The 22,865-nt window shown below is 38.3% G+C and overlaps 1 protein-coding gene across 2 annotated transcripts in view; it reads right to left on the bottom strand.

Annotated features, from left to right (window-relative positions):
* The window catches only part of WDFY1 (WD repeat and FYVE domain containing 1), a 954,352-nt gene that overhangs the window by 908,090 nt on the left and 23,397 nt on the right, over positions 1 to 22,865 (bottom strand). Inside the window, exon 1 of one of the 2 annotated variants that reach the window (XM_044070253.1) lies at positions 18,901 to 18,923. The exons of the other annotated variant lie outside the window; for it this stretch is intronic. Coding sequence (XP_043926188.1) covers positions 18,901 to 18,908 — 8 coding nt within the window. The 5' untranslated portion in view covers positions 18,909 to 18,923. Of the gene's footprint in view, positions 1 to 18,900; positions 18,924 to 22,865 lie in introns of those variants that run through there. 2 annotated transcript variants of the gene reach the window in all.

Below are 22,865 nucleotides of genomic sequence, written 5' to 3'. Positions count from 1 at the left end.
TGGACCACCTTCCCCTCGTCAATGGCCTTGGTGATTGTTTCAAAGAAATCAACCAGGTTTAAGAGGCAGGATCTGCCCTTAAAGCCGAACTGGGTAGGATCCAGTGTCTGTAGGTCCCCAATATCTTTACTTATGAGGTCCGTGATGATCCTTTCCATAGCTTTGCAGACCAAGCTAATCAGGCTTATGGGGCGATAAGTTTCCAGGATCCGTTGAGGCACCACCTTTGTGGAGAGGTACCACTGTTGCTGTACGCCACTCTTTGGGTACATATCCTGTAGTAAGGCTGAGATTGAACAGTAGTTTTATGTTTGGGTTTAGCTCTTCTTGGAGTTCATGTAGGACGCATCCCGGGACACCATCTGGTCCCGTTGGTGCTGTGTTTTTTGCTTTGGAGAGGGCGGCTGTTAGAAAAATATGTATTTGAATATATGTGAAATGTTAGTTTAAAAACAAAGTAGTATGTAATGCATTTTATTCTATTAATCATATAACAGAAAGGATAAATTCATGTGTAAATGCAAGTAGTTTTGAAACTGCAGTGTGGCTTGTAGCAAATTGACCTCCAACCCTGGCAGTTGCTAGCTTAGCAAGTTTTAATGTTCATGCTTTTCACAAGTGATTATCTGCTGGGTCAGGAAATTAAATATGTGAAATAATGAAATCTTCTGTTCTTTCCTGCTGGGATGATTTGGCCTTGTATATGTGTTACTAAGATAGCATGCAGCTGGTGGGAAAGTGTTACAGTGAACAAAGATGTGTATTAGAAGATTGAATCTGCTATTGTATTTGAACTGATGTAAAACCTTGAAGAAGTAACTTTACAGAAAAACATTATGTCTGACCAGGTGGATAGCAAGGCCATACTGTTACCAGATGAAAACTTTTTTAAAATATACAGCATCAGCAGTTTTTATGAATAGAGGACTGTAAGCTAAAGTGATGTAGATGCCCTGTGACATACCAAGTAAGTAAGGTGGGCACAACTTGAATGTAAAGACTATAAAAATCTGTACACTTCCTGTTTCCTTTTAGACCAAATTCTGTACTTGTATGTTTTTTGCCTCCTGTATACACTAGTAAACTTTTGAACCTGAACCTCCCGTGTATTGAATTCTTGATTTTATTTAACAGCGGCTCTTACCTGAGCATCTGAGATGTCAGGGGGGCAGCACTCTGCTGGGATAGATATTTGCCCTTTTGGTGGGGAGGGGGGGGGGAGTTTGCACTGAACCTGTCAGCTAGGATGCTGGCAATGTCTGTGGGTTTGGTGTATTTTTTGTCACTTTGGACTAATTCTGAGCATATCTGGGAATTCCCACCCAGGTTCCTAACATAACTAAAGAAAGCCTTGTGATTATCCTTAGTGTCCTGTGCAATTTTTCTCTCGAATCTGGCCTTAGACGATTTTATGAGTGCCCGTAGTTTTTTGCTAATAGTGATCAGAGATGCCTTCCCTTTTTGGGATTTTGCTCTATCATGTAGTAGCTTCCTCCTTCTATTGTATAGTTTGTTTATGGCTGGGGTCTGCTTTTGGTGGATTGGGTCTTGGTTTTATTTGGGATTGTATGATTCATGCATTCCTGAAGGTGTTCATAGAATGCGTTTATAAAGGATTCTGCGGTCTGGGCCATATTTTCCACAGGCCCGGGGGCTTTGAAGGATTCCACCTCGGTTTTGAGGAGTGTGAAATTTGCTTTAGAGAAGTTTTTCACTGTGGTTTTCAGGGCAGGGGGTGGAGTCAGGATGTGAATATCCAGTGAGATTAGTTTATGGTCTGATCTTACCAGTGAGGGATACACTTCTGGTCTGGAGCATAGAGTCCGTGTGTTGGTGATGATCAGGTCCAGTATGTTTTCCCCTCTTGTGGGAGTGGTGACAAGTGGTTCCATAGCATTTGAGTTTATAAATTCTAGGAACCTTTGGGCTAGGGTGTTGGAGCTAGAGTAATGCTCCCAGTCTATGTTTGGGTAGTTGATGTCGCCCAATATAATGGTGTTTGAAGAGACCTTCATATTTTCCAATGTTCTCAGGAAGGCCGAGTGGGGTTCCTGGGTTTGGGAGGGTGGTCTGTAGCAGGCTATAAACTGGAAGGCAGTTTTACCCACTGTTAGTTGCACATGGATAGTCTCTGATGCTTCGTGCTGTGCCACCAACCTGGAGGTGTGGGTATCTTTGACGAATATTGATACTCCCCCTCCTTTTGTGGTTCGGTCCAAGTTTTGGGGCCGAAAAGCATGGTATGAGGTATAACCTGGTAGTGCTGGGGTGCTCTCTGGAGCATTGAACCAGGTTTCTCTTACTGCACAGATATCGATGTTCTCCATGCAAAGGAGAGTTTTGAGTGCGTGCATCTTGAGGTTTAGACTTCTGGCATTGAGTAGCATTACTCAGTTTCTTATCCCTTGTGATACCTATGGAGGTGGGTTTATCTTTTGAGCCTTGCCTAAAAAAGGCACTATGGGGGTAGCAAGAGCCTTTGCCAATATCCGAAAGCCCAGGGGCGACAGGTGCAAACCGTCCCTAGCGAAGCATCGTGGCTTGTCGAGCATGTCATCCCAGGCTGACAGGCATTGGATCCCTTTTGAATGACACCAATACTTAAGCCAGTTGTTGAAATTGATCATCTTGTCTTCATATTGTGGCATCATTCTTGGTGAGGGTAAGATGCTACTCAAGGTCAGGGTCATACCGGCCTGGGCTACATGCTCAGAGAGCTCCTCTATGTCTCTTTTCATGTAGTCCAGGGAGGTACGTCTCAGGTCATTCACACCAGCATGGACAATGACTGAGTCATATTTGTACTTGCCTTGGAGTGACCTGAGTGCTTGCATTATGTGGCAGATCCTAGCGCCCAACAGGCAGCTCACAGTGACCTTCTCCTTGTTCAGCCTGGTGAGCGGGACGTCAGTGTGCCTGACAATATTGTCACCTATTACAAGTGTATCAGCTGTGTTGTTTAGCCTTAAGGGCTGAGACTGTTCGGCACACTGCCTTTGTGAGCTATGTGTTGCACGTGTTTTGTTTTGGGGTAGCGGCCGCTTGGTGACTGCTTTGGAGGTCTCTGTTGCTTAGGCAGATTTTTATTTAGAGCCTCCGAGTATGTTTTTTTGTGTTTATGTGTTTGGTTTGCTGTCATGGTAGGTCTATGTGAGACTGGAATTGTAGCGAGTGTGGTTTCCTTCTCCTCCTGACTGGTTTCGCCAGTACTGAGTTGAGAGAGCTTTGCCTCCAGTATCTCTATATGGTTGCATCTCTCACACGTGTTGGAATTTGTTGGGAGGAGAAGAGGGTTGTCTGTGTACAGGAGGCAATTGTAACATTGCCTCAAGATTCCCAGATTCACCAGCTGGACCGGAGAGGAGATTGACAACTGACCTTTGGACATGCTAGAATAGTATTGGGAATTCCTTTATAATTGAAATAAAAGGGCCGATGGGGAACAAGGTACTCAAGGGGAGTTTGTGAGAGTGTAGTGCTTTTAATTTTTTAGTGCTGACTTATATAATTGCTTTAGTGAGCAAGTGCCAGGTATCTTAAATGCAATGCGTTACAGGTAACTTAAATGCAAAAACGACAAACAGTAACTTTCAAGTGAAACAAGGAAATAAGTACAGTAAGCAATGCAGATATCACTAGGGATCCACAGAAGTGCTGAAAAGCTGCATTTTAGGCGGAATTAGGATTTCAGGGAAATAACAAGCAAACAACAAGCATACAAACAAAGCTAGATTCCGCATGCCTGTATCTAGTATATGCTACAGCAAACAAGGTGTACCAATTTCAGTAAGAAACAGTTCAAATATGCAGGCACTATAAGCCTTTAACCAGAAATTCTCAGCTCAGAAGGGCAGAGTCCAGCCTCTCCTCCCACAAGAGTGCAGACCACGAACCTTCTTAATGTAAAATAACTGGCCTGAAGCCCAAGTGCTTAAACCAGAATTAATATACTTTTAGAAAAACGGACACTGAGCCCTCAAATCAGCAGTTCCCAACTTAGAAGGATGTAAGCTACCTGTCCTGCCACCACAGTGCAGGCCACAAACTTTCCTAACGTAAAACAACTGGTCTGAAGCCCAAGTGCTTAATCCAAAAGACTTAGAATGACAGCTACACTTTAATCAAGTTACTACCAAGCAGTAATAAATACAATTGAATACTTTAAAGAATGCCTGGATTAGTGCTCAAGTTATACAAAAAGCTAGATTCAGCAGGCCTGGATCTAGTCTATGCTACAGCAAACAAGGTGTACCAATTTCAGTAAGAAGCAGTTTAAATATGCTGGAACTATAAGCCTTTAACCAGAAATTCCCAGCTCAGAAGGGCAGAGTCCAGCCTCTCCTCCCACGAGTACAGACCACAAACCCTTTTAATGTAAAATAACTGGCCTGAAGCCAAAGTGCTTAAACCAGAATTAATACACTTTTAGAACAGACACTGAGCCCTCAGTCAGCAGTTCCCAACTTAGAAGGATGTAAGCTACCTGTTCTGCCACTACAGTGCAGACCACAAACCTTCTTAATGTAAAACAACTGGTCTGAAGACCAAGTGCTTACTAAACGGCTAAGAACGAGTTACACCAAGCAGTAATAAATACAATTGAGTACTTTTAAGATGACACAAAAGCAAAATAAAGTAGGAAGAAACACAAATACAGTAAAAGCAGATATTTTTTTTTTGATTGAGCAAATGAGATGGGCCCAGGAGTTACAGGACAGAAACAAGTGCAAATTCTGGCCTTCAAATCAGAAAGTTGAAAGAGATGGAAGACCACCCAAACGGCCAATAACTACAAATTCTGGGCCAGAACCACTCCTTATGTGGTAGGCAGGTTACCTAGTGCTTACTTCTTACCACTCCCACTGATAAGCTAGAAGGCTTCCCTCCAACACAGAAAGGCTTGGGGTGCTCAGAAGCTTACAAATAGTCCTGGATACAGCAAATCTGTATCTGGAACACTAATTACAGGAAAGGTAGGAAACAGGCTTACAATTTTTTTTTTCAGAAAAGTAGCAAAAACAGTAGTAAAAACAATTCACATGCAGTGCAAGCTGGCACACGAGTATGTAGCAATATTAGTCCACACACAGTTTGAAAAAATGTAATTAAATTAAAAAGGACTAAAAGCAAGTGCAGAAAGGGTTTATTAGGTAGAATGCGGTAAAGAGATGGGACTGGGGGAGTGTCCTAGATCAAATCTACAGTGGGGCGGGCACTGCAAAAGCCACCAAATTTAAACTACAACCAAGAACAGGGAGGGGGGGTGGGGAAGACAGTTTCAACAGAGATGTGAGGAATCAGAGTGCAAATTATAAAACCAAAAATATATATACTGATCTCTGTATATTTGCAGAACAGTAAGACAACAGATATCTAAACAATTTAGCTCTATATATTTGCAGATAGTCTTGTAAGGCTGTCTCTCAACACACAGGTTCCACTTTAAAATCCTTCAAATACAATCAGTACTGAGTACATTATGTATCAGTTATATTTCCCTAAAAAAAGTTTTACTAAAAGTCAAAGGGGCTGACTTTTTGCCTTTTATCTCTAACTACTCAAGGCAGAGTTTCAAGTTGTTCACAATAACTCTAGCATGTTGTATTATATAGCATCTCTATAATGGGTGGATATCCAACTTCATGTTTGTAAGAGAGAAGAGTTTACTTCCCAAAATATATCTATATTAAAATTGAGATTGCATAACAAAACACATTTTCTGAACAGGGAAGTTTTTGGTCACCAAATTTATGGTTGCTCCCCCCACCAAATATACGTACATACATACATGCGGCACACACAAACACACACACACACACACACACACACACACCTCCCTTCTCTACAGCGATACACATTACATGAAAATAAAGCTGTGTGCAGTTATTTACTTTACAACTGAAGTATCCAACTAAATGGAGTCCCTAGGCAAAAGTCATGACAGATTTTTCAGACAGATTTGGTAGAAAACTTCAGACAAGTCTAATGACCAACTCTGTGAATTTTTCTTTTTTTTTTTTTTTTTTTTTTAAATTGCATGTTTGGCAAGTTATTTTAAATATAAAAATGAAAAGTACAGGTTTGACTAGTGAAGAATGCATTGGTTTGAAATGGTATTAGTCACCCTCATCTTAGCTGCTATTAGTTATTGCAAGTCTGACCATCTGGGCATACTACACTGACAATGGCATTAAAATCTGGAGGCAATACAGATGCTGACATTTGTAGGCAGAGTCAAATGGCCATCAGAAAGGTACAAATTGCAATAATTGAAAAATGTGATTTAAAAGGATAGTTATCAATCCATAATTTTCTTATGATGCAACAAAAATACATTAAAATTATTTTTTCATTAAAATTAAAAATGTAGCTGCTCCTATGCCTTGAAAGTGGTGAGCGCTCTCTAAAAATGTTTTATAGATTCATAGGTTCTTAGTACACTTATGCCTAAGAAAGACCATCAGGAAGCTCAACCACATCACCCAGTACTGGTGGGAAGCTATCACCGCCACCCATTAAGTAGACTTTCTCCATATATTCCTGATGAAAATTTATGGATTATCCAACCAGTCATCCAGAGTGGTTTTAAGTTGCTATGAAAGTACTCTGCTTGTTATGCAAGGGTAACTTATTCAAGAAAAGGGGTATACTTTGGGTTGGGCATCCATCACACTGTATATGGTCTTGCTGATATGATAGTGTAGGCTTAGGTCTCTAGAACGAGTGCTTACTTTACCACTTGATCTGTTTAAGTGAAGGACTTTGAGTGCTGGATCACTCATATCATGAAAACCTGAGATCACCAATCAATCAGACACCTGTATGACCGAGTGGAGCAATATAGCAATAACCCACGCCTGGGTGTGGGAAATGCTGGATTTACCCATGGTTAGTGTGGTTTGGTCACGACGGCGAAGCCCAAGTGGCCAAACAAAGCCAACTGTGGGTAAATCCAGCATTACCCACACCCAGAAGTAGGTTATTGCTACTATACAATGACATTATTTAAGAAAAAAAATTACTTTTCTTAAATAATGGCATTGTATAATGCCTCCTTGTTGCCCTTCCGCAGCTGTCTGGTATTCTGCGGCAGTTCTGATGTACTGCACATGCGTATGCCTACGCAGTACATCAGAGCTGTGGGCAAAAGCAACGGAGAAAGCAAGATCTCCGTTGCTTTTTATAAACTGTTTCGCTATGGTAAAATGGGTTTAACATAGTGAGACAGCTTTAAATAAGCAACGGAGATTCTCTGTTTTATTTTTTTAAAACCGTCTCGCTATGTTAAACCCATTTAACATAGCGAGACAGTTTTGAAAAAAAGCAATGGAGAAAGCAAGATCTCCATTGCTTTTTACAAACTGTCTCACTATGTTAAACTCGTTTAACATAGCGAGACATATGAAGCAATGGAGATCTTGCGTTCTCCGTTGCTTAAAAAAAAAAAAAAAAAAAAAAAAAAAAAAATAGAAATGGAAAAAGTCCGGGCGACCGGACCTTTTTTCCATTACTATAACTGATTTACAACGTGCACGCTGACCAATCAGCATGCACATTTTTGAATATTAATGGGGGGTCGTTGTATAATAGAGCTTTTAGTCTATTAGAGTAACCAAGGGTACTGAGGTAGGATATCTTTTTGGTGAGGAAATGCAGAGGTCTCTTCATGCTACTTTAGGTGCTACGTGAGGTACATGTCAAAGGGTGTATTATAACTGTTAAAAGATAACAGTCTTAGTATTACTCCCTGAAAATGTCATGGCAATACATCAAAACTCTTTACTGTTATAACTATAATATATATCAAGCACAACAGAAAACAGTCAGCACCTGCCAAGAAACAACGTGGTACAAACATTTTGGTCACAGCACAATGAAAACATGCCATCAAAATGATACACAAACAGACACACCTCGGCGTAAAACATGAAAAAGCACTACAACTAATCTAGCCAAAAAACTTTAACTTAAGGGGCTATAATTACCATGATGTAACCAAATAATAGTGGGGCACCATTTCTACTAAGTTTCTTTGAACACTTCAACCTTCCTTTGTGCTGCAGCCCTGTCCTCTGTCTCTTAGGCTTCCCTTGAAGCTTTCTTTCTACTGAATTCACTTTCTTTCAGTTGTCATCTGTATTCCAACCTACTTAAAAATAAACATTACTTCAAGTACTTTTTGCAGTCAAACACCGATTTTTTTTCTAGTAATTTTCCACATCTCATCTAATGTTTTGCTTCATTAGCATGTCAAAAGGTATAGTGTAAATAAGTGTAACCACAAGGCCTTTCTTCTACACTAAAGTGAGTACTTCATAACTTATGCTTTGACCTCTTAGTTACGATTCAGCACAAAGAGATCCTATAGTGCTGTATGTGACTTCAGGCAGAAGGCTTTGCAGAGGCAAGGAACTTCTGGACTGCTTTGTGACAATAGCATTTTCAACAGACAATCTTTCACATGATCGCAAAGAAACAGGTTGTGGTAAACTCCTACCTGAGCTCGTGAATGTTTGTACAACTTCCAGCCTGACTTGTACAAAATATAAACTGTTAATTGTCATCTTTGATAATACTATTATATTAAATTCATTCTAGTATGTTCTGTCTCTTCCAGACCACCTTAATGATCATATACTGACTGCAGCTGTTTCTGAATTAAAGCCATCTCATTAAATCCATCCATTTTGCTTCCAACATACCACTTGGTCTTACTCTAGACTTAACTCTTCAGCCTTTCAGTTGGTGTTAAACCCCATTTCCTTTTTCTGCAGCTGCCAGTAGTTACTTTAGATAACCCATATATTACTTTAGATAATCCATCTATTACTCAAATGCTGCATTCTTAACTTGTATCCTGAAGTACTTGAAAATCTCACAACAGTTATGTGAAACTTGGAAGGTAGAAACTCACTGTTCCAAGTATCTGAAACGTCAATTCGTAAATGTTTTAATCCACAACAAGCGAATGGTAGAGTGTGCATTCGCTGTTGTGAAATAGACTTTCCAGAGATCGCACAGTGGGAATCGTGAAATTTAACCTTTTCCTCACTGTAGTGCAATCTTGAAGTTTGTATATATAATTAGCAAGGGGCAGCCCCCCACATGGGGGGGGGTGCAGGGGCCCCCCTGCAAAATATTAGTAGGCAATCACTGGAAGTCCAGTTAAGTCGAGTAATGTCGAAGTTCGAATCACTGACATTACCACATTGTTTTGAGTGGACATTTGGATTTTACAATTTTTTTTCAGGTAAGTAAATCACTTGCACAAGTGTGTTTCAAGATTTTGATAGTAAACCCTTGATTACTACAGCCGTTAAGCTGCTAAAAATGTCTACCATCACTGCTCATGCATTAAATCATCAAAAAAATGGCATTTTAAATACCCATTACGCACACTAAGTTTCCTTTATTTCCCATATGCCCTCTTAACATTTACCTAGAAAAACGAGACTTGCACTCACTCATCTAAATACCAACCCGCCAAAATTTTAAGAAGGGCAAGTTAGTGTACAAGAACTAAATTTAGGATAAGCATGCTGACTGAACTTGTTAACTCTTGGTATGCCCAATTACAATGGTTGCCACAAGTTAAATTGGAGGTGCCCCGCTTTCTTCTTACAGACATCTTTCAAATCAAAAAAGGCTACACAGGCATAACCAACCTCTATTAAAAATACATCCCCTTGTGTCCATTGCTTTATTAGTTTCCCAGGCATTTATCTTCTCATGCAATGAATAATTTTATATTAATGTTCCTACCAAAATTACCTTAACACTGCAGATGGCAAGCAAGGTTTTCTAATAATGTTGGCTTAAATATCAAATAAGTGACTACCTTCAGCTCTGCTTACTGTCTTCATATACAGAATATTTACTGCAGCCAACTATATCAGTTCTCGGAAGTGCAAAATATATTATCAGCACGTTCACAATTTTCTAGTTAATGTATGACTATACAGTGCTAATTTGAGACACAAACTATCATATGATATGACTGGTGATCAAAAAGTACAGCTACATAAAACAAAATTAAAAAGAGAAAAAAAAAGTGTTAAATTGGTAGGTAAGACTGCTGTTCTATACAAATTCTCAAACATTGGAAGTTAACACATTACAAAACATTGCTAGCCAGCCAGTCAGGATGCAGGTACTACTTGGGTTAGCTTTCATTTAGGTTTACTTCCTGACGCAAAAGTAATTTGGAAGAGAACAAGGTGAAGAACTGAAGCCTCCTAGAAGAAGGTTCACCCCCTGAAAAAAGTCATTCAAATGCAATGCATAAACTAAACAAATATGCCATCAAAAGATAAGTCCACTGTCAGTACAACTGGAAGCATACATAAAGAAAAGGTGCCAGTTAAATAATTGCAGTCTAAACATGTACATTGTCAAATGTGTTTAAAATCTGTAAATGTTTACCATTTGTTTCAAACTAAATTAATGTTACAAATGCTTATTATGATATTCATTATGCCTCTACGTGATGTGCTGTTGGACTAGTTTATGCACATGAAGGTCTGATGAAGCAAATCTTATATTTGTGAAAGCGTTTACCTACTTTTATTAAACATATACTCTGTGAACCAGCTTTGTTTATATGTGATTTCCTACTGTGAGCTGCCAAAAATTTAATCTTTTTTGGACATTTATTGCATGGACTGAGTGGCAGCAGTTTTTAGTGGTGGATTTTTTTGTTATTAGAGAGCCTTGGTGGTGCAGCGGTTAGCGTTGTCGCCTCACAACAAGAGGTTTGCCCATTCGATTCTCGGCTGGAGCACCTTGTGTGTGTAGTCTGCATATCCTCCCTGCAGTCGAGTGACGTTTAAAGACATGCAGGTAGGTGTGTGTGTGTGCAAATGGGTGTGCCTTCCTTGAAGGTTGGGCAGCGGGCTGGCAACTTGGCACAGTAAAAATCCACTGCCAATCATGAGCGGACCAGAATTCCACTGTGGTGACCCCTAACCGGGAAAAACCGAAAGACATTACTTTTTTTATTGAATTCTCTCAACTGAATTATGACTTGTGACACAGGCAAACTTACATTTATATAAAAAGCAAATCAACCCACATTAACCAGTTTACATTTACAAGTACTATTAATCAAGGGTGTACAAAAAGTAAGAAACTGACTAGTTACTATTCTACAGGGATACAGTAACTTACAGGAATTGCCCGACAAAAACAGGTTCCTGCAATCATGGTACAAATCTACCCAAAAAATGTGTCAGATGGCTGTCATTTTTTTGCTCACTAAAGGGGCAAACTACAGTGACAACTAATGAGGATATGAAGCACAAAGAACAGCATGAATTTTAAACAAAGGCAAGAATGAGTTCCCGTAGTCTGCGAGTTCAATCTTTTTCATTCACAGAATCTTGGCTAGATAAAGCACACCTGCTACTGGCCTCCCCCTCCCCCCAAACAACATGTTCCTTTTCACCCCAAAAACTTACGGGTACACCAAAGATCGGTTTAACTATACCTCTGCTAACACCACCAAAATAAACTAGAACCACATACAAACCACCTAGAAGTGACAATAGATAACATAAAAGTGGTCCTTTTAACTGCTACTTTGATATGGAGAGCCAATCAAAAACTTGGCCTGCTGTATACAGTCAAACCATTCCTTACAGACAAGTCTAGGGGGGAAAATGGTTAACACCTACCTGCTTTTGACATGATTATATCAGATTCAAATATTAAACAAACTTGTCAATTAAGAACTAAACTTGATAAATGCTGCAACAAAATCTCAAAGTTCACAGCAAGCTCATTTACTAAACCCACCACTGAAAAGCCCCAAAACTACTAAAATGGATGGAACTCCTTTGCAGGTTGCTTCAATGTCAGCATCCAGATCTACACAATCTAAAAAACAGCCTAGGTAAATGCCCAAGCCTAAAGGATGTGATCCAGCAAAATAATCCAAACTAGAACTCTATGTTCCCAGGACAAAATGTCGTCAGCAATAAGTAACAAAATACTCTGCTGGAGATGTGCTATACTCCAATTATGGTTCTAAAATTCCAGGACTGGCACCCTCACCTAAATATTCCTGTCTTTAATCGACCACTCTAAATAATTTCTCTCAAAATATGTACCGTCTTTACCGCTCTCACAATACCAGGCTATCCATACTCACTTTTCTCACTCGCAGGATTACTCTTCCTTTCCCCCAACACTCAACTTGACTCTGCTTTTGTGTGTTCCAATCTCTTAAGCCTACCACTAGCTTACTCTTCTCCTTATAGATCTGCCTTTACTGTTGCCTACTAATTTAAAGTCCCTCTCTACACAAACATAGAAAAAAATCCCAACCAAATAATATAGGATAGTGTCTCTCTCTCGGTGCCACTGACTCTGGTTCTAGTCCTAGCGACTTGATGAATTAAAAGATCCAAAAAAGAAGGTCAGTTCTAAGCTAGCCCGGCAAAGTCCTTCAGTGTCATCCCTATGGTTGTAGTCATGTCCAGCCATCTCACTGCAGGTCACCCTCTTTGCCTGGTCCCTTCAATCTTTCCAAACAATGTCCTTCTCCAGTGATCTCTCTTCTGACAGTATGACAAAAAATAAAGACAAGTCGTAAGTTCATTTGGGCTTCGAGTGACATAGCCAGTTTGATCTCTTCCAAAATTGGATTTGTAGTTCTTCTGGCAGTCCATGGCATGTATAGAATCTTACGCCATCAAAGTTTAAACGAGCCAGTCTTTCTGTACCATTTCTGTAGTGTCCAGCTTTCGCACCTGTAACTGACCACTGAGAAAACAAGTGCATTGACAAGTTTGCTCTTCATTTGGAGTATCATTTCCTTGCTTTTTAATACTCTGCCAACAGCCTTCATTGTAGAGCGACCAAGTGCTATTCTGCACAACACTTCCTCCTCCTAGTTGCTTCCATATTTACAAGAGAGCCCAGGAGATTAACATTCTTTAGAACTTCTATGCTATTGTTTTCAAGCTCAAAATCTTCTTTTCTTCATTTTCTGTCTTCATAACCTTAGTCTTGTTTATGTTCAGTTCTAATCCCATGTTATAACTTTTGGCTTCAACTTTTCTCAATAGATACAGCACATCTTCTTTGCTGGTGATGAGCACTGTGTGATCTGCATACTGCAGGTAGTTTATATTTTGGCCGCCAACTTTAAAACCGATGCTCTCTTGTTCCAAATTTGCTTTTCTGAAGATTGCTTCACTGTAAAGGTTGAACAGGTAAGGGGACGAGATGCATCCTTCCCTGACACCATGTTTTACTGGAAACTAATCAGTGTTGCCATATTCAGTTCTCACTGCAGCTTCATGATTTTCATTAAGGCTCGTTTTATCAGCTGAGTTAAGTGTTTGGAGAACTCTGGCACAAATGGAAATACCCATAGTTTATTATGATCCACACAGACAAAAGCTTTGCTGTAGTCGAAGCAAAACGTATACGGGCTTCTGGTATTCTTTGCTCTTCTCCAATATCCATCCAACATCGGCAAAGATCTCTCTTGTTCCTCGATCTTTTCTAAAACCAGCCTGAACTTTGGGTAGTTCTCTTTCTCAACGTATTACTGTAGCCTTTGTTGTATTATTTTCAGCAGTATTTTGTGGCATGTGGAATTAATGCAATCATTCCACAGTTTTTACAATCCTTAAGTGTTGCCTTTCTTAGGTATTGGTACAAACGATGATCTTCTCCAGTCGGTTGGCCATGTTTTCCCTTCCAAATCTATTTACACAGTCAAGTGAGGGCCATGATAGCACCTTTTGAGCCTTTGATTAATTCAATTGGAATACCGCAGATGCCAGGTGACTTGTTCGATAAAGCTTTAATTGCCGCTATGATTCCTTCTTTTAAAATATCTGATTCTTCCTCGACTTCAATTTCCAGTTCAATTTGCAAAATGTCATCCACATTGCCTTTTTTGTATAAGAATTTTCCATATATTCTTTCCATCTCTTTAATGCTCTCCGGATCGTTTAATATACAACTCCATTGGCATCTTTAAGCAGCCCCAATTTAGGCTGGAATTTCTACCACAATCTCTTAATATCCTGATATGCTAGTCTGTTTTTTCCGTTTACATGCTCTAATTCAATTGTCTGACAGATATCCTTGAAATAGCATTCCCTGGCTTTCCAAATATGACACAAACACGTTTCATTTGTGATGGAGAAAATTATCTCCCATCACCAGGGAATTTTGCTTGCCTTCTTTGTTCTGCTACTTTTCTACTTTCTTCTGAGATCCAGTGTGATTGGGTCTCTCCATCTCTCTCTTCTGAAGTGTGTTTTCAGCTTAGTCACTAAATTACAGGTTTAAATGTCATGCCATAACTCTTCAGGCTATCGCCTGTAACAGGCAAACCTGTTATTTAATTGCATCTAACAGACTTGTAGAATATTTTCACTGTCATATTTTGGAAGCTCTCTAATGATCTTCTTAAGTAGCTTTACCTTGATTTTGCATGTCAAAAAGCTCATGGTAGCTTCCACAATCAACTCCTGGTTTAGTCCTTGCCATCAACACTGCAGATTTCCATCTCTGTCCCATACAGATGTAGTCAATTTGATTTTGATACACGCCATTTGGAGACATCCATGTGTACTGGTGATGTTTGTGGTGTTAAAAATGCATTTTCATGATCGACAGTTGGTTTTGCAAAACTGTACTCACCAGCCTCACTTCTTTCTACTATGCTGTGCTTCCTACTTTTGCACCAAGTCTTCCACCAATGATCAGGAGATCATGTTTCATCATTTAATCTATTTCATTTTAAAGCTGTTCATAAAACAATTCCGCATCATCTTCCACACCTATCACTGGAGCATATACTTGGATCAAGGTGACCCTGATCGGCTTTCCCTTTAGACAGATTATCACGGATAACATTATACATTACAAATCTTTGAAAACTTGTTGAGGATGGATTCCATGCCATTTTACCTGTATGTTTCACGATCAGAGTAGCCCTGTCCTGTCCATTTGAGTTCATTAATCCCCAACTAATTTTTGCTTTTTAACAATTTCCAATTTTCCTTTGTTCATGTTTCATACTTTCCTATGTTAAGAATATCTTTGCAACTTCTGATCTCCCTTTTCAGTCCAGCAACATTGGCATCAAGATAACCAGATGGCTGTGACCTGTCAACTTCACAAACACCGGGAATACTCTGGGTGACCATCAGCTCTTCCCTAGTGGCATGCCTTCCGTGGGGGAGCATCTGCCAATACTATACATCACCTTTTTTTGTCATTTCATCATCAAGTTTTCTTGGCAGAAAACAGAAGTAAATTGCTGGGCCTTTCTTCTGTGCAGTATAAATTCGATGTCACTGTTGTCACGTCAAACATGATCTTCTGCTTCCAACACTGCCAGTCTGCTGCCCAGATGGGTGGTACATCATTAGTCTTGGTATTGCCTAGATAACTGCCATTTGATCTATCCTCATTTACAGCCTTACTCAATTGCAGATAACTTATTATTGGGGATTACCTATCTCCTTCAGATGCAGTATTCTACCCATTACTGTTTATTCCATCTACTCTTGTGTTTCCAGGACTGACTACTACAAACACATGCTGTATCTGCTTATCCAGGATAACCTACTTTCACCACATACAATCTCCGTCACAACTTTCATTATACAACTACTGTCCAACTCCTTAAATTGCAATATAACCATGAATGTAAGGTCTTGCACCCACTTACTGCAAATGCATATGCAATGCTTGTATGCATTTGTATCATCCATCCGTCCTTTGTTGACTGGGTTAGTGCCACTAGGCTAGTAGCCTCTTTTCAGGGGAGACCCAAGGTGGTTTTTACAGTTCCAAGGGAAATTTGGCCAGGGCATTGTGCAACTTCCCCCAACTCGCTGTTGCTGCAAGTGGGACCCATTTTGCAGGAGCATTTCCTGTTTCTGTTCCAGGTGCAGAGGCATTACAGAGAAACAGGGAGGCAGATGGAGAGAGGAGATAATGGAGTGGTGAAAAAAAACTAGTGGAGAAAGCAAATATCAAGACCACAGAATGTATGCAGGATTCTGAGGAGATGTTTTACAGAAATCTGTTTGATGGCGGCGATGAATCTGCAAATGATGGATAATTACAACCCCCCGGTTAGTAGGGTTGTGGGATGATTTACTTAAAGAAATGGTGACGCAGAGTGAGACAGAAAATGAAGGAAAGGTCTCCTCAGGGGAGACATTATGGAGAAAATACAAAAAGGGATGCAGAGACAAACCTAAAGAATATAGTACTGATATGATTTGCACAGAGAAAGTAAAGAAGGCAAAAAGGGAGTAGTAGAAAATAAGGCAGAAGAAAATGAAAAAAGGAAGTACGTGGTAAGAATTCAAAGTAAAGAAGACACAAGAAATGGAAATAGGTATGAAGTATGGGATAATTTAATAGCTTCCTTACCTGCAAAAGTACAGGAGGTAAAAGCATTTTTTCTTACTAACAAAGATACATTTTGTGACGTTATATTGGAGACTTTTTTCAATGGAAAATTTTCTTGGAGGAAAAAGAAAGACTGGAATTCACGGAATCTTTATATGATAAAAGCATTTGACGGGGAAAAATAAAAGAAAATTCATGTGCACTTTTGAACAGAAGTGGAAAGAGAGACTTTGAAGGAGCATTTAAAAACTTTATGTAAAGAAGTACTGGACACTGCATAAGTTTATGGCAAAAGGGGTTTATGGACCGGTGGATAGGACTGTAATATTGTGTTAAAAATAGGAAGAAAAAAAATTACACATACACCAAACATGGCAAATGTGGAGGGGAAGAGGTGTGTCATAAAATACTGAGATAACCAACCCAAAACATACTATATATATATTTTATATTTATATATATATATATATATATATATATATATATATATATATATATACACATACATACATACACACACATATATATATATATATATATATATATATATATATATATATATATACACATACATACACACATACATATACACACACACACACACACACACACACACACACACACACACACACACACATATACATATACACACATATACATATACACACACACACACAAATAAATAAATAAATATTTTTTTCTGGTGGAAAAGGACACTTGATAAGTAACTGTGATAAAAGAAAATATTATATTTTTAAGGAAATGTGACAGGATGCAAAAAAAATGTGAATTGAAATGTTATAAAGGTAACAAAAATCGAGCATTTATGGGTGGATTGCAAAAATGAAAATAAGAGAAAGGAAAAGAAAACAGAAGAAAATGAGCAAAAGAAATTTTGGAACTAGAAATAAAAGAAAAATTAGATGAGAAAAAATAAAGAGGACACAGAAGAAGGTTATGAAATAAGTGATGAAGATGAAATAAGTGATGAACATGACAAGCTGGGAGGTAGTACACGAAATAAAATAATTTTACTGATAAAAAGGCAAAAGACCGAAAGCATTTATTTTATACTTACTCCTGTAAATAAGAAAGGAAATAGAGGAGGGGGTTCAAGATGGCCGCCGAGCACTGAACACACACTTTCTGCTGCTCCTGTATCAACCAAAACTATCCGCTCAAAAAAAAACTGCACCTGGCACCGAATTAAACAGGAAAGGAATATTTCTTCTAAACCACACTTCATGGAAAAGACCTATAGCAACATTTTGGTCTAAAAAGTACAATTTTGTCATTTTTCTGCAAGGGCTTACCTCTAGTGACTGGCTGAAGGCTGCAACCGCATGGTAGCATCATTTTCTCTGAAAGACTGAGTTCCGAGTTCTAAACAAGAAAAGTTAAAGGCGAATTCTTTAAGTCACTCCCTTGTGGCCTAAACCTACACTTTAATTCACCCAGTGATGGCTAACCAACAAGAATCCATGGATGCTATAACTTCTAAAACCAAACTATCTTCTCTAATGTCACCTGAAAAGGATGGAACAGCTAAGAGACAGAGAATAAATAAAATCAACACAGGATTCAAATAAAGGAGCTGCCAAATCTAAAGGTGAGTCTGTTCTCTCACTAGATGACCTTAAAACAGCATTACAGCCCTTGCATGAAGATTTCAAATTATTCTCAGACAAATTAAATTCATTTGGTTCTAATCTAGACCAAATTACATCCAGAATTAATCTTACTGACAAGAAAACTGAGGAGAATTCAAAGCAAATACAAGATTTACAAACCAAGGTAAATACAAAGGACAAAATTATTAGTGACTCACAGCAAAAAATAATAGACTTGGAAGCATGCAGTAGGAGAAACAACATTCTAATAAGTGGCATTCCAGAAAAGTTTGACCAAGTACAACTACCAGTCATACTGAAATTTTTGAACACAATAAAATCTTAGCTAAATAAATCATTATTAAAAGAGCTCATAGAGCATTACGAAGATCACAAGATGAGGGTGTTCCTAGGCAGATTTATGCAAGGCTACTAAATGCTGCACATGTTACCACACTCCTCATGGCTGCAAAAAAAGAAAAGTAGCATTTCATGGAGAGGTCACAGGATTACAGTAGCACAGAATTTACCCCAGCCCATTAAGGCTCAAAGACAAGCTCTAGCTCTTTTTTGTGCTTTGTTAATCAAAAAAAAAAAATACGCTTCCAGATGAAATACCCAGCCATCAGCCATCATCCTCTCCTTCAGCTATGGGGATCAGAAGTTCCTAATACACTCTGCAGATGAAGTAAAAAAAGTTTGTATGCAAGCTTTCAAGGAACTACCTGCTTAACTAGCTATACTGTTAAAGCTAGCAAAATAATATAATCAAGATAATACAGTATATGCTTAAAAGCTATGAATTACTGTTAAGACTAACAAATAGTACAACCAAGATGAATACGCCTACAAAAACCTCTCTCTGCTGGCTTTCTAACACTGTTAACTGATTCTAACTTACCCAGTCATCTTCCCAACTTATTTTTACCATCATCTGGATGTCCTGGCTTTTTTTTGTTTTTATTTTCCTTTCTAGCTCTTCATCAATATGTTGGCCCGTTTGTATCAGTGCACAAAGCTCCCTGTGGCCTGTTAAGGCCTTATTTAGAGCTCCACAAGGGTTCCCTAAGCTCCCAGGGCAGTTTCAACATTCCATTCCCCAGAATGCAACCGGAACATCAGCCGATGACATCACGAGGTCAGAGGTCACAACAGAAGAAGCAGCAGTGCATTTCTGGGAATGCTAATATCATGAATTTGAGCTTAGGGAAGAAGAAATGGATCTAAAACAACACTTTCTGGACACTTCAGGATGGGGGTAATTTAAATGGAATATAAAGGACTCTGGTCAGGGTAATTCAGCAGCCTAATCTTTTGTTTAAGTAATGAATTTATTACAATATAGGTTTTTTTCTAGCAATACAAATACATCACTTTGTCAGAAGTCTTTCATATCAAACTGTATAGTAGCTGCCATCTGCTGGTCATGTTGCAAAACTAGAATGCCATACTTCAGACATGCTTTTCTGTGCCTTTCAGTTTTTTAAAAACAATATTTTGTGTGTTCACATTTAGTTTTCTATTTACTATTTAGGTGTGTTTAAGTGCTCATTGTGAAAGTGTTTGTGATACAAACTCAGACTCTGAGTAAAATAAAAAGCCTATGCACTTGTCAAAAGTTATTTAAAGACAGGTACAGACAATTGCCTGTTTAGCAATCCATTAGTCTGCTTCACAGCTGTGCTACCTTTACTAAAAATATGTCTTCAAGTTTGAAATTTATCCGTTGTTGCATGGTAACAAAAATTAGCATTTTGACTACTTTCACCAGAATTCAATCACGATTCATGATGTTTTAATTCTATACTGAAAGTGCAGGATATGGATGGCTTATTCTTTCTCTCAATGAAGGTGAATCTACAGAGCTAGTGAGCTTGACATGCTGTATGCTTGTGCTTGGTTTAATTAGCCAGCTTGCTAAAACTTGCTTGCTAAAAAGGTTGGCTAAACTGTGTTTACTGGTTAGTGATGATATGCGAGTTATGTAGTTTATTGTGAACTGCATTTAGTGAAAATCCAATTATCTGCTTAGGTTGTCAATTAATGTTCTTGTTAGGTTGTCAATTAATGCTCTTGTTTCGGTCTTTCCTTCTTTAATCCTCTTGTTATGTAATTGTGTGTGTAATGCATATTTAGTAAACCCAGCTAGATATCTAGATAGGTAAAAAATGTATTTACATTACTCAGAGCTATTCTGTTTGTTGACAAAATGTATTTACATTACTCAGAGCTATTCTGTTTGTTGACATATATATATTTAACCTGTAATTTATTCTTGTTATAATTACCCCCTTCATTAACCTCCCTTTAGAGTAGTATGCTCAGTTAGAGCTTATCTAAGTTGACTGTCCCTTCTCCAGACAGGAGACCAAAACATAGTATTAGGTTATGATGGTACTTACTGCTATGCCAGTTATAAATGGAACCTGCTGCCAGTTATAAATGGAACCTGCATTACTATCTGCTGTAATGATTATTAATAGCTCTGGTTATAAATTGTGTTGGTTTCAATTGCTTAGTAACTTTTATTGTCTATATTACTCCAACCTCACTTGCCTATTTGCATGGAAATTTTCGCGGTCAATAATCTAAAAAAAAATGCTGTATGTATTATGTTCTTTTGGCGGTATTGTTTTATCTCCTTTAACTCCTAACTCGAACTTCACTTTGCCTTTAACTGTCCATTTATGTACATATGTTTTTCAATATTCCTTAACATTTTTGGGAGTGGCATGATGGTGTAGTTGTCCAATGTTTGTTGGCGCTTGGACTATTGATGTTAGTTTGTGTCTCCCTGCTCTGTTCTTGTATTATTCTTCACAAGGGAAAATATTTGAGTTTATGGTAAGGAGCATGGATGCCAGAATACGATTTACTACCACATTACACTTTTTGTCATATATAAAAAATGTGTTTATTAACTGCATCGTCCTTGGTAGGGCTTTTTTCTTAAGTTTATCCTAGCAAATATCTATGTTTTGAATCTAGATATGATGATTAGTGTGAATTCCTGGAATGTAAATGGGCTTCAAGAAATTAATAAAAAGAAACTAGTTATGCACCTGATTTTTCAGGATAAATCCAACATCGTCTTTTTACAGGAGACCCATATGACAAATGTTCAATGGGATAATCTTAAAAAAAGAAATTGGATTAAACTTGTGACATCAGCAGGGAATAGTCTTGTATCAAAAGGCACTGTAATAATAATTAAAAAATCCTTTCTTGGTGAAGTGCTAAATACTAAATTTGACCCGAATGGTAGATGGTGTTTATTTTCCTACTCATACATTCAGGTAAAATCCCCTTTACTTTTCTTAAACCTATATAGCCCTTGTACAAACCAGCACGTATTCTTCTATGAAATACATAATCTACGACTTCAATTTCCTAATCATCTTTTCATTATTGATGGTGACTGGAATGCACTCATGGACCCCTTGAATGATAGTTCAAATAAAAACAGGAAACAGCCCTCACAAGTAACTGCATCTATTCAGGATTTGATAAATAGCTTCAACTTAGTTGACCCTCTTTTAATATTTGACCATGACAGAAAGCTAAATAAGTTCCCGTTTTATTCGGCTTCGCATAAAGTCTGGTCCAGAATTGATTATTTTTTGGTCTCTGATATCATTTCAAACAAAATTACAAACTTTGCCCTTGAGGCTACATGTATATCCGACCACTCGAATGTCTCACTTTGTATTAATCCCACTCACCACCTGAATCACAATGGTAGTAGTCCCACTTGGTCACTAAACAGTAACATTCTTAAAAAAGATGTTCTGCAGGAAATTAATGATTATCTGAAACAATCTGATGCAGAATCTTGTTTATCCACCATCCCCTTAGATATCCAATGGGCTCCGGTCAAAGCGGTCATCAGAGGAATACTCATACAAAAATCATCTTATTATTAGAGAAATTGTTCATCAATAACCTCAACAATGAGCAAAAGATGACTGATGCACAACTACAAAAGGATTTTTCTCTTGAACTGGAAAATAATTACATTCGATACAAAAAAAAAAATTTACTCATTTCACTTACAAAATCAATCCTTGGTACAACTCAAACTCCTTCACAGATATTCGGAATGGGCCCAAACCCCCTCCAGAACACTAGCTGGACTCAAACATCAAAGAGTGATCAAACTATATTAATGAAATAAAATACAAAGGGAAAAACTTATACAGTAATGAAGATATTGTTAACTCTTTTGTAAATATCTTCACTGAAATCTATAATCCCCAAAACCAGACCCCCAAATGAAATGCACAAAAAATTCCTAAATGAGCTGTTCCAAAATTATCCTTCCCGCAAAACACCCTTCTAAACAGCCCCATAACACTGAATGAAATAATGCTCGCTATTAAAAAGCTTAAACCAAATAAGGCGCCAGGTCCCGATGGCTGTACAGGAGAATTTTATAAAACTTTTTATAGTCGTCACCTTTCTAAAACTCTCCTTGCTATGTATAATTATATCATCTCGAAAGGAATTACTGATAAGTATATGAACAATTCGAAAACAATATTCATCCCAAAACCAAACTCTGACAAGTCCAACCCTCTCTGCTATAGGCCCATCACCCTTATTAACATTGACATCAAAATCTTATCTACCTTTTTGCTAATAGAATTCAGAAAATTATAGCTACAGTCATTTCTCCTGAACAGTTGGGATTTATGAAACAGAGGCAGCTGTGTGACAATAAACACATTAATGTTGTTTCTAAAAAGTGATAACCACCTGCGTTATGCACTCACCCTAGATGCTACCAAAGCCTTTGATAACGCTGATCTAAGCTTCCTTTACCCAACCATGAAATTCTTTAACTTTTTTGATGTGATTATCAACACT

Source organism: Protopterus annectens, chromosome 4.part1 (assembly GCF_019279795.1).
Source record: "Protopterus annectens isolate FY-2018-M chromosome 4.part1, PAN1.0, whole genome shotgun sequence".
NCBI classification, from domain to species: domain Eukaryota; kingdom Metazoa; phylum Chordata; order Ceratodontiformes; family Protopteridae; genus Protopterus; species Protopterus annectens.
Note: the sequence above shows the minus strand (reverse complement) of the source record. Positions and strands in the feature narration are given on the sequence as shown.